At 43.2% G+C, this 16370-nt stretch overlaps 1 protein-coding gene across 1 annotated transcript; it reads left to right on the plus strand.

Annotated features, from left to right (window-relative positions):
* Nucleotides 1-1401: 1401 nt before the first annotated feature.
* pkdccb (protein kinase domain containing, cytoplasmic b) lies at nucleotides 1402-11974 on the plus strand. The gene is made up of 7 exons (XM_080783038.1): nucleotides 1402-2109; nucleotides 3153-3287; nucleotides 5606-5877; nucleotides 6323-6402; nucleotides 6999-7106; nucleotides 9277-9453; nucleotides 10614-11974. Exons 1-7 carry the CDS (start codon nucleotides 1504-1506, stop codon nucleotides 10718-10720), a joined length of 1485 nt encoding a protein of 494 aa, XP_080639164.1. The 5' UTR covers nucleotides 1402-1503; the 3' UTR covers nucleotides 10721-11974.
* The last annotated feature ends 4396 nt before the right edge of the window (nucleotides 11975-16370 follow it).

Consider the following 16370-nt stretch of genomic DNA (forward strand, 5'->3'; position numbering starts at 1 on the left):
GCCACCCAAATAACAGCATTTGAACTCATGATCCTGTAGCCTACAGGCTGTAGGTCAAGTGGATTGTAGGAAATGTTCCCTATTTCCTCTGGTGTGAAGAAAAATCATACCACACATCACATTCCGTGCCCATACAGACACACAAGCTGTGCACAGGAGTGGCCGCTCAAAAAAACAACAACAAGAAGTTAATAATAACACAAACAGCCTTTTCATTTTCCACTACTGAATAATTATTTATAGCCTACTGTGTTAGCATAAATACTAGCGAATCTATAAACTCACAATGTGCAGACACAATGTGCAGACAGTTTGTTGAGCTCGTAGATCTGCTATTTCCAGTGCACCAGCTGTTTTACATTTCTGTCAGCGCTTACAATGAGCAAGCATTACATTCACCTTTTCACACACATAATTCACACACGGTGGAAACCATGCAAGGCACCAACCTGTGCTCATTGGGAGCAATTAGGGGTTTAGTCAGTGTCTTGCTCAAGGATAGCCTGGAAACCAGACAAATCTGGCAGTGTGAGAAAAAAATAGCCCTCAGCTGATTTAGTCCGGCACCACTCAGTTGTGTTTGGATTTCACTCCCTCTGAAGTAGTGAGGGACTAATCAGGGCCAAGTATGCAGGCAATGCAGGTTCCACTAATATCTTGCAGTGATATTAATCTGGCCATGCCAGATTGTAACAGGTCAGGTGGGCACCAAAACCATCTGGGCACTAGGGACAACTGGACACCAAAACCATCTGTGCGGTGGGCACAAGGGACATGTGGGCACCTGGGACATGTGGGCAGCACTGGGCACCTGGACGAGTGGGCACCTGAATTAGGATTTGTGTATTCCAATACCCAAAATCTCTGCCACTCGTTCACTCACACTGGGTCACTCCAGCATGGCGTTGTTATGGTGAAATTGGTGACCTGCCGAAATGTGTGACCATCTTGTGGACTACACAACTTACATAGAGGTTTTAAAGACCTTAAAATACGTGGCCTGAATAAACATTAAACAAACTGCAACTATAATTCGGACACAATCTGAGAACCCATCGTCAAAAAATTAAGGAAAAACAGCGCCCTCTTTTAGTCAACAGTCTGAACAGAGAGACTACTATGTGGTTTTTGTGGTACACACAAAGACACAAAGCTGGGCATAGGAGGGCCTCAAAAGTAGAGCGTGTGTGTGTGTGTGTGTGGGGGGGGGGGGGGGGATGTGCGCAAACGAGGGGGTCAGTTGCTGCAACATGAGCATGAGAGGTCAGTCTTGTTCACTGGGTGGGTGTACAATTACCAGAGGATACGCCTCTAGGGGGCGTTGCTAAGCAAAGAACACGCCTCTACAGGGTGTTCCCAAAGAGGCGAAAACGCAGAATTGACCACTTGTACAAAATCCTCCTCATTAGAATCCAGTCAACCGCAGGGCTGAACGGCACAGCTAGTACTAGTAGTCTAGTAGCCTACTCTCCGTGCGCGTTTCTTCACAGATCTTCGCTCGCCATGCCTATCATGGGCAACCCGTTATGTGCAGCTGCATTTTTGGCTTTCGTGGTTATTTCTATACTAGTGACACTTTTGATAAGTAGTTTGCAACTCGCTGGTCAGAAAGGATATCCTCTCAATGGAACTATAAACGAAGAGTTTGCTTCGCACTCGCAGCGCAGTGCCCTGAATTTCCAACTCAGCGAAAGACGCAAAGAAATTATTCCTTTGCTCTTCTCTCCAGACAACGAAAGAAGAATATTGTGGGAGTCGGGATTTTCCCCGCAGCACCGCCCGTCATCAAAAACAAATGTGGATTTTAGTCTGTGGAACGAGATTTCAGATAGTTTAAGAAGAGCGCATATGGATGAAATGGGCTGCGATTCGCTGGTTGACGTGCAGTCAGTGGAAGTCCTCGGGTCTGGATACACAAAACTAGTTGTCAAAGTTGTCTTGCCCGAGGATCGGTCGGTGGCTTTAAAGCTGGTCAACGACCAAGGAAACGACATCTTGAAGTGTCTGGAGGATTTTAAAGACGCCCGTGGCTGCTACGAGCTCGTATCTTACAAACTGAGGAAAGAAATGGTCCTACTACAGAGGTTGCAACATCCAAACGTCATAAAGGTAAATAGTAAACATTAATACTGTGCGTTTAGCTCCGTTAGGAACCTCAATATCTACGCTGCTACGCTTTAGCTCCGAGATGATCTTCTCGGAGCTAAGGGTAGATATGAGGTTACAAACGGAGCTACTATATCTCTCGGTCGTGTTGTCTCCTCGCCGCCTCACTGCTTGGTCTCACGCGTAAAACTGGATGAAACGGCTCATTGCCTCTGGAGGCCCTTCCCATGTAATTCAATTAAATTCGTTGAACCTCTCACGACCTTAGGTCCGGTTTTGCAATTTGAGGAGACACAGAGCCTCTGTCCTTAAAAAAAATTCCATGATCCCATCTGAAACCCCCCAGACGTTGTTCAATCAATCCATTATAGTCCAATTTGAAACCTGAACTCAGACCGCTACTTTTGAACGGAGAGAATGGTTGTCTCTCACAACGACCAGCCCCCGTCATGGTACAGCGTGTCCAACGAGTTTAATTGGTTGATTTCATAAGGATGCTCGGAATATTCACTGTAGGCTAATATGATTACTTTGGTCAAAGTGTCATTTGTAGACTGTGTAGACCATGTCGCCAATCATGTCCTTTCAATTTACTTCTGCAGACTGTAGTATTAAAGAACATTTTTTTTTAGATTATTAACTATTTCTGGTTCTTAATTAGATGTGTTTCTGTGCTACAGACACGCAGGCATAAACTTTAACACAAAGCCGACAAAGGTCCAGTATGACCTTATATTTATGTTCGATGCCGTATACTGCTTTACAATCTTCAGCAACACCCAATTAAATGCTTCAACTGCACAACTCGAGATGAAAAACATTTTCTCATTTGAAAACAAAAAAATAAAAACAGTTATTATTTCTGTCAACTGACAATTTAAATTATATAGCCTAAATTATAAACACACGCACTTAAGCCCTGTATATTTCATTTTATGAAGATTTTATGGGCATAAGTGAAACATTCGCCAGGCCTCAAAAATACAGTGTCAGTTTGCAAGTTGTAGTATATTGTATTGATGTGGATATTCTGTACATGCCCACAGCTCAGAGGCCACTGTGCAGAAGATGTTGGAGGCAGGGGAGATAAAGGAATGGGAAAAATCACAGCCATCCTGGAGCAGGGGAGCCCTCTCCAGATGATCCAGCTATTGCAGAGCCCCTGGGAGGATAGATTCAGGGTAAGGCGTTTTTTTGTCTTTAATTTCTCTCTCTCTCTCTCTCTCTCCCCCCTCCTCTGATTTCTTGTTGTTCCTCTGCTGTGGTCTCTATACTCTACTTTCAAGATGTGTTTCTGTTTTTCTATCTCCCTGCAAAATTCAACTTCTTACTCGCTCGCTTAAAAAAAAACCACACACACACACACACACACAAACTGTCTACATTGCATGGTCTGTTTTCTGTCACTTGCGCGCCTTAACTGAATCCCTCTGCCTCGCTCCATTTCTCTCGCTCCCACGCTCATACAGGCAACGACATGGAACGCTCACACTCAGTAAAGAGATGATACTATAGGGTTTTAGCCACGTCACACATGAGGGGGTTCAGGATATGGAACCCTTACAGTCGGCAAAAAGAGATTATACTATAGTGTTTAAGCCAAGTCACACATGAGGGGGTTCAGGACATTTGAAACCCCTCGAGGTCTGACATCTGTCCTTCGTATGTCCTGCGTATTTGATCAGACCATGGTCGGAATGGAGATGGCTCCTAGAGTTAATCCACCACAGGCTAAAGAATGTCATCCCATCCCTCCCCAACACACACACACACATAGTCACACAGACACACACACACACACACACACACACACAGCATGACCCCCCCAGCCAAAGGTATACTCCCCAGTAGGAGTCAACAAAGGGTGGGACAGTCCTGATTTGCTCTCCGGGGGGGGGGAGTTGTGTGTGTGTGTGTGTGTGTGTGTGTGTGTGTGTGTGTGTGTGTGTGCGATGATCCTCATAGGGAGAGGATTTTTATTTTTTATAATTCATAAAAGTGACATCATTGCTCAATGCTCGCTGGCCACTATGAAATTCCGATTCATACAGAGTAAAAATCCTCTGTGTATTTTAATCCATTTGTATACTCTGGGTTAACTGAACGCTGCAGATTTTACGGTGTAGTAGTATGGCTTTCAGGGTAGCTCGGCCTCTTCGGTCGTACCGCCGCACACAGTAATCCCACCGGGTTCGGTTTCACCCGCCTCTGTTTTTTTTGGGGAGTTTTTTTTAAACAGTGGCTTCAATCTCACAGAGTGACGTTCAAGAGACAGTGCATTACCTAATGGTTCAGCTATTTCATTCCCTGTCAGTGTGCGGATAATGTTATTGCTTTATTTGCTCTGAGGTCTTTGCTCTCTATTTATTGTTTGTGTCTTGTTAGTAGATTATAATATATGATTTACAGAATTAAAGCCATTTTAGAATAGTATACAAATGTGATAGATTAAATATATATATATATATATATATATATATATATATATATATAAAGAGAAAAACCTTCCAAGGAAGGGACTGCACACTCCAGGGAACAGAGACGGACAACTTACTGCATCAACTTATTTATTACTAATAAATAAATTGATGCAGTAAATTGTGCGTCTCTGTTCCCTGGAGTGTGCAGTCCCTCCCTTGGAAGGTTTTTCTCTTTTTTGATGTCTATGCCTGCTAACTAGACTTGCACCTCCTACGGGTCTTTTTGGATGTGCAGGAGTCCCTTTTTTGTCTCATATATATATATATATATATATATATATATATATATATATATATATATGAGGGAATAGACACCCTCGTTACTTGGCTGATATCGACAATAAGCTACTTGACAAAGGCTATACAGTATATCGCTGCTGTCGGGAAGAAACCACTTAACTCCAAAATGTTCATTTTTATTTTTTTATTTCATTTTTTTAGGAAATGAAGAAAACCTTATATTTTTATAACAATGTGCATGTCACCTCATCAAAGTTGGTATTGTTAGCTGCTTTAGCAGACAGTTTGAGTGTCCAATGGAGGTTTTCTCCGAAGCACTTTTTAATACTTTTCAATGGTTAAATATTTTTTATGGTTGTTCAATAGCATTTATTTATGAAATAAAATCATAAACCTCAAAAGTGGAGTTAGGTGGTTTCCTCCTGACAGCAACGATATGCATTTCACATATATGCATGAACTGGTGTTTTTTTTTCTTCAATTTGGCGTTTTTATAACTATTTAATAATGTTTTTCAAATTTACATTTTATAATCAACAATGTAATGGGTCTGTAATTATATTGCAATTCTATGCATCAACAAGATACATTCTATAACTGCTTTGTGGAGGTGTGTCAGGCAGCAATGCCCAGCAGGGCACCTGTATCATGATAATGTAATAAATCCCTCAACTTTTATCACTTACACTTTTTACACTTACACAAAATTTAAAATGGGACCCGAATGGATCGCTGTGGTGATCTTTTTTTTCTGGCATTGATTTCTGTTCATATTGCAGGTGTGTCTGGGTCTGGTCAGACTCCTCCAGTTCCTCTCCTACTCGCCACTGGGCTCTGTAGCGCTCCTGGACTTCCAGCCTCGGCAGTTTGTCATGGTGTTGGGAGAGCTGAAGTTAACGGACCTGGACGATGCCAGCATGGACGAACCCACCTGTCAGACAGATGCAGACTGTACCCTCCAGTTTCCCCTCAAGAACTTCACTCTGCCCTGCTCAGCACAGGGACTGTGTGAGGGACTGAATGAAAAGAGGAACCTCTACAATGCCTATAGGTATTTATATTACATACTGTGTATACGGTAATGGTGAATAAAGAGTAATTGAAGTCACCCGTGCATGCCCACTTATTATACTGTAGATAAGACAGGTGCTGGTTGGTTGCAGGAGAATTACAACAACTGTATCTAGAGATATACTATTGCTCTGATAAAATGGATGGAACTGCATTCATAGCGTAGGTGTGGACACAGCTGAAGTTGTTAATTATTGGGTGGATGGAATGAGGGGTGATGGATGCGTGTACTGTATGGCGTCGTTTAAGTGGAAAATGGAGTCTTCTCCTGCTTTTATTTTTTAGCATGCATTCAAAGTTCTGACAGGTTTATGGCTCCCGTTTGCTTTTAACACCCTGGTGAGAGAAGTCATGCTCTGTGTGAACTATGTGATGGGGCATGTCTGTCTCCCTGTCTGACGGAGCTGTTTTTGCCTGTCCCCCAGGTATTTCTTCACCTACCTGCTACCACACCAGGCCCCGCCTGGCCTTGCACACCTGGTAAACCACATAATGAACTCCACAGGTGAGGAAGAAAGACAACCATGACATGACGGGACGCAGCTATTCATGATCAAGAAAGCAAATCAGTGCATTATTGAAGTCGTGTAATAACACGCTTTGTGAGTGAGAGCTTCATTAAGTGAACGCTAGGTTTGTGGCCCCTGGCCCCGTACTCGTAGGCTAATGAATAACTGTTGATAGTGCTTAAAGTACTTACGCATGTGATAGGCAGGTATGGTAGTATGAGCTTTACCCCGGCCCGTACAATGTTCAACCTCCCATTTTGGGCGGGAACCCCTGTTGGTGTTCGCAATCATGTCATGCTTTAGCTATTGAAAAATCGAAGAACGACTGACATGGAAACATAGCTTTTTCAGAAAACTGTCAGGGTGTAGAGAAGACATTTTTAGAATCTGATCTCAGGTCAGAATGGGTTAAGAAGCCATGGATATTTCATTGTACAACAAATAGCGGAAAATAGCAGATCTACTTTTATTTTGTAGATCGGCTATTTTTGCCTATGATGTGCCCAAAAAGGTAAACGCATAGCTCTCTGTTCTCTGTATGTAAATAAAAATATACATATACTTATATGAGTGTGTGTGTGTATGTGTCCAGGGGAGCTGAAAGCTGACATCAACCAAACACTAGATGCCTTTGAACGCGTCCTCCTCCTCTACAAGTCTGGTGTGCACCTGGAGAACGTTCCTCCGTCAATAATCAGAGGTAGGAGCTAATGGAATGAAGGCCTCTTTTTCATAAACTAGTGTGGGCATTTAAGGATGGGTGGGGGTGGCGGGTCAGAGAAGGCCCGGCTGAGCATACTTTTCCTTTTGTCCTCCTTCAGAGGCAAGGACACAGTCTGTGTACCACGTTTTCTCTTTTTCATTTAATTTCATAAAGGACATGGGGGGCAGGATGTGGGGTCTCGCTCTCCCTCCCTTCTGCTTTGACAGGTTTATTAGGCAGCAGGAATGCGACAAGGTGGGCTTAACCCCCACCTCAACCCTCCCCGTCTCTGGCTCATAGATGCGTTTATTGGACAAAAAAAAAGAAAAAGAAAACAGGGATACAGTGTTACAATGTCAAAAACGGTATTTATAGCAATATCTTCTTGTTTAGCCTTGTTTGTATATCAAATGAAACTCTTAAACCTTGCGTCCCCCAACATTTTCAAAAATAGCAGATCCACATGTGAAGCTTTGAGTTTGTAAATCTATTTTCACTATTTGTTACACAGAAAATGATGCGGCTGAAGTAGTTAAATATCGCCACAACATGGTTGCTTCATATCTGCTCCGACTCTTTTGTTCATTCTTTGTGTTGTCTACAGCGATGAAGGTCTTATCCCAACCCATTCCACTCCCAGCTCTCCTCTACCCTGCCTATACTCCCCCTCATTCCTTTCAGTTCTGTGAAATATTAATAACAGAATAACTGGCCGAGTTCCTGTCGTGAGACTTTCCATCCTCTAGACGCCGGACTGTTTGCATAGCAGCACTTTATGAATTTAATCACAGATGTGAGGTAAAGCGGCTGCAGGACTTGCAGTAGAAGAGAGCGTTTTACCTTAACAAGGAGGTGTAACGTTTAGTATCTGGAGCCATACTCATCGACATGGCAAACACATCTATATAAAAAAGAAAACTAGTTGTATAACTTTGATTTATTAGCTCTGTAGTGTCTCAGATGGTAACTGTTTTTTGAGGGGGATTTCTGTAGAACTTGTGGTCGTTCCTGGGCTGTGCGCTGGTGAATCATGTTCTATTTTTATCACTACTATCTGGAATTCCATAACCCAGAGATTGTGTACAGTAGAACCCTACTGAGATCACAGATATGCTCACTCCATAGTCTCTGGTATGAAATGCCAGGGTACATGGTGTCTTCTCAGCGGATAAAGCCTAAAAGTATTTAACTCTGAAAGTGTAAAAATACACTTTTTTTTCCCCCTCTCTTTTTTCTTTTCACACTTCAATAGTTAAACTTAACAGACAGGATTTGGCAGTGTAGCGAGCTGAAAAATACAGACTTCATTTTCTCCCCCCTTCATAAGAAACACTCCTCCCACAAGTTACCTTTTCTTGGCCCCCATACTACTTCTTATGTGTATACAGTAGTCTATGTCTATTGTTCTAAAATACTCCTATGCAAGTAGTTTGGCAATGTGACTACCACTCCAACTACCATCACCTCATGCTAACTCACCGACTAGACCTTTTATTCTTTTTCGCTCTCTGTGCCTCTCTCCTTCCCTCAAGTCTCTCTTTGTGTGTGTGTGTGTGTGTGTGTGTGTGTGTGTGTGTGTGTGGCGTGCCTGGTTGGTTGAGTGCACTTCCAACTCAGACTCTTGCTAATGTATAGCAGATGAGATCCACAGAGCCGCCTGACTCAAAGAATGTTATAACAAATGTTGGGAAGGAGGTTATGTTCGATGGTTTTCCATTTAGGACAAGTAAAGCACACAAATTCTACTTAGATTGGATAGGCATTATTGTTCCCATGGGGAAATTTGGTTTGTTACAGTAGTAACTAATAAGTTAAAAGTGGTTGTCATCATAATAAAATTGCATTGAGCTATAAAAAAAATAATCTTTTCTGTGTTCTCTCTGTGTCGTCAGCCTTTGTATTACTCTCTCTTTTTTGACCTCTTGAACCCTAGCCTCTGTTCTTGGGGCAAACATTCAGCGAAAGTGTCAGGTTGCAACATGTTGTGAGCATGTAGATCGGCAGATTTGGTGTAGAGCGGGGAAAAAGAAGGGGGCCTAGTATAGACCCCTGGGGGACTCCGATCGATCGGTTTTAAGTGGTTAAACTATTCGTGGACCGACCGAATGCAAGTCTTCAGAAAAATGTCCTGTCCTGTACTGAGCTGCCTTCTTTTGTGTTTGTTTAGATTACACAGTGATGCGAGGTATGAGGACTTCTGGGAATGTGGAGTACCGATGTTGGCCGTCCTACAGCCATCAGGGCTGTGTGCTGGCAGTGCACGGCGCCAGGGAGGCGGCGTTCATTTGTAACGCTCATGCACAGTGCACCAGCTTCATCCTCACCGGACAGAAGACGTGGACAGGTTTGTAATGCCCTCAATCTTACAGCCATGATATGATCCCCTACCCTTGCCCCCCCCCCCCCCCCCACCCACACAAAAACAACAACAAACTTCCTTGCTTGTTTCCGGCCAGTTTTGATTGGCGTATGTCCTCGCCCAGCCCCTTTTCTTCTTCCCCCACTAGTCATTCCCCTAGTCACAAGGGGAATGACTCGTGGGGCCTAGTGGATATCACCACAGTACTGGAGAGTTTTTTTCAGCAACTGAGAATCTAATAATCTGTTCATAAGAGGGGGGAAAAAATGTAGAAATGTTAAGTCCTAAAGTAGAACCCACTCTAGGTTAACACCATTTCAGAAACGCGGGAAGAATCACATAACTTCTGTTACTCTACCAAGTATAACAAATCCTATGAGCAACTGTACACTGCCAATGAATGGTACTATACTGTATATAATTTCATGAAAACCAATGTTTCTCCAAATGAGAAAATTGAATCTATCTATCTATAAATGTCTCTGTCTGTCTGTGTGTAATCCACGTAACTCGAGAACCGTTCGCCCCACCGGCTTCAAATTCGACACGTGTGCCACACCACCACAGGGGGTGCAGTGCCCGGTGCCGAGTCGGTCGGACCCACAGTTGTCCAGAACCGCCCCAAAAAGGCTTCTGCCCAGGCTCTGGACAGGGTCCATATATGGAGCTAGCCTGTTCTGACATGATTCTGACGTCTGCATATACTCCATATTTGGACATGCCTGACAAAGAACTCCATATATGGGCATAAAAGGGACACAGACATAATATCTGGGTGGTGCATCGTTCCAAGTAGGCCAGTGCGCAACGGGCACCGCTGTTGAGGCTCCAACGCATAATATCTGGGTGGGGCATGCATTTCCAACTTGGATCGTTCCAAGTAGGCCAGTGCCCAACGGGTACCGCTGTAGAGGCTCCACGGGCACAGCTCTAGTAATATATAAAGTTATATAAGCAATAGCATGCATGTTTTCATTCAAAAGCAGCAAAATATATCATATTTTATTACTTCAATTCTGTCTTGAAAATGCTGGTAAACATCTGTGTTTCTGAAACACAGAGAATGTAGTAGAGTGAGTGTTGCTCAAGGGCTTTAAATTGATCTGTTTTTCTTGTTTCTCTCATCCATTTCTTCTGGTTTGCAGGCCACCTCCTGGCTTCTTTCAGAAGCAGTTTCAGCCATCTGGTGCCAGATGAGACGTCAGAGGTGTATTTGAAGAAAAACAAATCCCCTGAACCTTCTGCAGTGTGATCCAAGGACCAAACAAAAGCTACGGTATTACAACCAAAATGGAGCTCTTACGGCGGAACGAGAGAAACGATACACCGCCAATGGCATGAAACGGAGCAAGAATGTTGCACATGACCTCCTATGTACGAATTATGCTGCCTTTCGCAAAAAAAGCATCGGCCTGCTCACGAACAAAATGAGAACTCCCTGAGTTCTCCTCCCGATACCCTGTCGTAGGAACATACTGAGCACATTGAGCCGTTGTGGTTGTGCAGTAGGAGGGTTTAAGCAGGGCTAAAGGAGGAGGCGTTTGAAGTGAGGCGAGTGAATGTGATGTATTTATAGGGCTTCTGCTCGGTGACTGTTTGATCTCGCTGCCAGCTCACTCTGTCTGCCAACAACTATTTAAAGGGATTTCCCTTCAGGTACAATTAGGGGGTTAAAAAAAAAAGGCCTTGTCCGCGCAAGTGTTTTTTCCCCAGCTTGTCTTTATTTGCCATGTGTGTTGTGTTTTGTTCAGCATCATGCCCCCCCCGCTCTCAGTAGGACTTAAAGCCAAAGAAGTAATATGAACAACTTTTAAACCCTCCTCAGCTCACTGTTTGAAGCCTGAGGTACAGAAAAGAAAACAAGCTCTTATATAAAGACACTTTGATGCTAATGCGCTGAAGTTGTGGCTGTTTATCCACTTAAGCCCTATTTTATACTTTGTAGTACGATGGTATTGTGCTGCGAATAGAGCTGATTTACAAGCTCGCAGCACGTCGTATCGTGACACGTTGTGAGCTTGTAGATCCCAGTCATACTACGGAGCTCACACCGCTTCACACCGGGCACGTTGTGAGTGTGTACAGTAGATTGGCTAGTTGGGTAATCTTTGAAAATGTTCGCCTACGCTCAAAATACCGTGAGGACGCCAGATTTAAAGGTTAATACATGGTTCCACAACCACGTAGGCATTTACACAGCTACAATGTGCCAAGATGATTGATACCATTCCATGCCATTTCGGTTGTGTATTTCTATTTCCTGCATTGAATTTAGTTTTAAATGTAATTCATACATATTTTTGTATTTTTCTTCAGAATCGTTAGGATGAAATTAAATGTAACTGTTCATAACACTATTTGTGTGTGTTACAGTGAATGTACACCTTGTGGGTGCAACTGTTATTTTCAGTGAAAAATTATTCAGTTAAATGAGTTGATATTCACTTGTTCCTCTGTACAGTTTTATAACTTGTTTGCTTTATAATTATAAACTTTTTGCTCCCTCTATGATGTTCTTTTCTGTTTGCAATGTCATGAAGAATTTGAGCTAACAGCTTGTCAATATATATCCCAGTGCAGCTACTACTAAAACAAGCTGTGTGTGTGTGTGTGTGTGTGTGGGGGGGGGGGGGTTCTAGCTAATAATCACGTGCCCCCCTTTATCTACTAACTGTAACACATCTGAATGGGCAAAACTCCAAACCCACAGAGTTTACACAATACCAGAGGAATGCATTCAAATGTCCTCCGCTGGGCTCATTATGAGCCTTAATTAATACATGTAAATAAGCCTTACTTGCTGGCCCTTTCACATGTAGGACTTTGGGGAGGGGGCATTATTGTAAGACAATGGCAGTCTCCAGGACAATCAGAGTTAAATCTTCAGTTTGCACAAGAATGGAATTGCCATCTGTGCTTGCAGGGAGGAACCTGGTGAGATAAGGGCAGGCCTGATGCCTGTGCTGTTTTGGAAGGTTGGTGCAAATAATTAAAACTGACCAAATGCAGTGGCATCCACTTCAGACGTTTACCGCCCAACCAACCCCCCCCAAAATCCTTGTAATAAAATTTACTTTCCAAATCATTTGGAAAGTATTAAACTTAGTCACTGGAACAGACTTGGCAACTGAGCCAGAAATCAAGCCTCCAGATGGAGCACCACACTCGACTCCCACTGACTTGAAGGGGCATGTCCCATCTGCAAATTAAATTTTTATGGCTAGGACATTGGAGAGGCCTCAGGGTCCTCTTTGCCCTGTGGTGGCCCCCTGTTGTCTAGTGAAGAACTGGCTGATTACAACTTGATTAGATAGCAGTAAAGGAGACTTGATTAGATAAGAACAGACAGACTTAACTAAATTGACCAGCACAGCAGGATTAACGTGAATGTCTGGGTGGGTGAATGTGAGAGAATCCTCAATGGTCGGCTGTATCTCTCACAGTAGAGCTAATGGCAAATGAGACTGCAAAACAAACGGTTGTAAAAATCAAACCTGCAGCTACAATAACTCAACCAGTGACAAATTAATAAACATGCATTTAGTTTACTACTTTCAATTTCACTAGGTTCTGCGAGTAGAATGAGGTCACTTATTTAAAACCTACAACGTGTGGTTCTCCTTCCTCGGAATCAGCCCTGAAGTGAAATCGCCTGGCGTCTGGTTAGTTTTTCTTGGCTCGGATTATGACATGAGTAATGGCCGACCTGGCATGCACATTTGGTACAATACAACTTTTTTTCTAAATTCATTGTCATGATACTTGGATTGTGATAACACCAATAACTTAATTAGATACGTGTGTGTGTGTGTGTGTGTGTGTGTGTGTGTGTGTGTGTGTGTGTGTGTGTGTGTTTTGTGAGATAACAGAACTCTCATTACATTAGACACCTTTGGGTCATGCAAACAGCATGCCATCTTGAGGTTGTGATCAGCAATTTTTGCAGCTTGTTTTTGCACTCTGTTGGGTTTGAATGTGTTCCATTTTAAGCTACTAGGTTACTGGTGTAACTTTAGTGCTGAGTAGAATGACTGAGTACTTGTCGCATGCCAAAAATAGCCAATCCACATTGCGTTGTGAGCTTGTAGATCTGCTATTTTCATATAGCAACACCGGCTCACAACAAAGTATGAATCAAGCCCCGTGCTTGTTTATTTAGCTGGAAATATGTCTGGGGGTTTGGAGGTTGAGGCCTAGCTGGTAAGCTTTTCAACTGATACTCTGGAACGTGTCATTTTGATCATGAAGGGTTTTCATCCCCTGATCGTGGTGAAAAAAATAAAATGATAACTTGTCCTTTCTCCCACCCAGTTTGGGACAGTGCTCCTCTGTTTTGTGGGCTTGGAGACTGACAAGTTGGTCTTTTTTAAAAGACACAAGGGGACAAGAGGCGGCGGGGAAAGATTGTTTTTACACTGGAGTCTGTGCCCCTCCATCTCTGTTGTTTTAGGTTCCAGTTTCAGCCAACTTGTTTCCATAGTTTTTTATTCATGACCTCCATCTGGAAATAATATGTGTTCATGAAAACCAGCCATCAGCAATTTGTGTGTGTGTGTGTGTGTGTGTGTGTGTGTTAGAGTGAGAGAGAGAGAGAGACGACATGTGTGCCTGTGTACACAGCAAAATCCTCAGTGTTTAATTTAACCCTAAAGTATAAAAATGGAACCATAAGGAATTTACTGTGTAGGGTAGGAGGTATATTGTGGCGTTCAAGCTTCAAGCGTCTGTGGAGGGATTCCAATAAAGCCTAAATTATACTTAGTTATACAACCACGCCACTCACCCACTGAAAATAACATATTTAACTTAACTAAAATAACACTCCGGATTTGACTGTGTAGCCTTGTGGATCAATGGCTTGTACAAAATCTTCATAATCTCATGCCAGACATGTATCACTGAGCTGGGTTCCCAGCAGCATTCTAAAATGTATATCTAATAGTTATACTGTATTAATGCAATTGTAAAGTTAGCCTTTACTGTAGTGTACATTAGACACAGACTACCTCCACTTGGCCAGAAGTGCATATCAGGCTTCATGATAGAGTGAGTGTCCTTTTCGATGAGCAAAAATAGGTGTCTAACGCTGCAAAAATGCGGTTACTCATATAGGCAAACTAATGCCTCCTTGCATTAGTTTGCAAAGAAGATCTGTGCTCTGTTTTTAGCAGGAGAGTGTATAGAGTGGGCCAACATAGGCTATAAGCTTAATTCATACTTTCAGATCAATAGGCTCACGAAGCGCTTGCAGATCTGCAATTTTCACTGTGCTTCACCATCATAAATTAAGCACGAGAGTTTTACAGAGCACTTCTGTGCTTGCCTCTTTGCTGCTGTTGGCTTCAGTCAGTCACACCTGAGAGTCCCTGGAGACAGTTAACCTGTAGTTGGCCATTAACACAGAGGGCTCTAAGTGTGCAGATACCTGTGCACACTGAATGTCTAACTAACTGACGATTTGTCTGTCTGTCTGTCTGTCTGCCTGTGCGTCTGGAGCCGATAGAATCCCCTGAAGAGCCATAATGACTATAGCAGGCCCTTAAGGAGAGGCAGCAACTGTGTGTGTGTGTGTGTGTGTGTGTGTGTGCGCGCGCGAGTGTGCGTGCCTGCCTGCCTGCCTGCCTGCGTGCGCCTGTAGGCCATTTTTGGGTGAAAATGCTGGACATGAAACCAGTTGATTGGGGTCAGCATGTGAAATTTAGGCCAAAAGTGGTTTCCCCAATTAGACTTTAGGATAAGAGTGATAGGAAGATTCTGAGATTCAATGGGTTTTATGTCACTCACTCATGCAAGTACAATCAGTGAAATGTTGGTGTGACATGTACAGTGTGTTCTGCAGACTATGCTAACACAAACAACAATCTACGGTAATCCTGGTTAAGTAAAGACAAGTGGAAGAAACCTTTAGCAGCAATGGAGAATTTGAAGTGAGAATAAATCAGCAAACATGTGCAGGGGATTTATTTATTTATTTAAAAAAGAAAGAGAATAAGATGTAAGTCAACGCAATGTCCCCGGAATTTGTACAGAAAGAGAGAAGGGGAGATGGAACAAGTGAACAAGAGAGAAGCGGGGGAATAAGAGGGAGAGCTGGAGAGCGAAAGGTTCTCAGTTCTCCAGTCTGCTTTGAAAGGTGTGCCTGGATCATGTTTTTAAAAGCCCTGAAGTTAACCCCAGTCAAAAGGCTTATGCCAACCACTAGAAGCACAGAGGCATCTTGAAAGGTGTCGCAATTCAGTGCTGTATCCAGTGACATCTCCACGGACCCCCTGAATAGTCTCCCAGTGTCGGACAAAAAGGATTGCTGGATTAGTGCAGTACAGTGCACTGTAAAATCACGAGTGCTAGGTGAACTCTGAGAGTGTACGCTTGGGTACACTTGCTACAGCAGCTACACTCTCGCTGTTAATTTAACAAAATGTGTTAATGTATACCAAAAAGAATGGTTTTGCAATGCATTGTGACTGTGAGCTTGTAGATCTGCTATGTTCAATATTGTGTGTGTGTGTGTGTGTGTGTGTGTGTGTGTGTGTGTGTGTGTGTGTGTGTTACACATGAGCCAATAAAAATAGTCCCTTGTGGAAACACTGGTCAAACATACAGTATCTTTAGCTCATTACAAAAACCCAATTTTGGTCATGAGATCCGCATGTGTCTAGGAGGCGAGTCTCCCTCCCACCGCACACCACAGGACTGGTCTGGTCTGGGTCATTTTCCTTTTGAAGCTGCCTAGCCCCCCTGCCCACCCCTCCACTCCATCCATCATGCACATACTTTGTCGTACGATGGATTATATATAAGGCATCTGGAACCCAAGTTACCCAACCCCCCCGCCCCACCCCATCGTCCTCTGTTGCACCCCTGCTCACTCTCCTCCCCGCCCTCCGTCTAGAGACTTTTTC

The sequence above is a fragment of the Protomyctophum bolini genome, assembly GCF_963924005.1.
Source record: "Protomyctophum bolini genome assembly, chromosome: 15".
NCBI classification, from domain to species: domain Eukaryota; kingdom Metazoa; phylum Chordata; class Actinopteri; order Myctophiformes; family Myctophidae; genus Protomyctophum; species Protomyctophum bolini.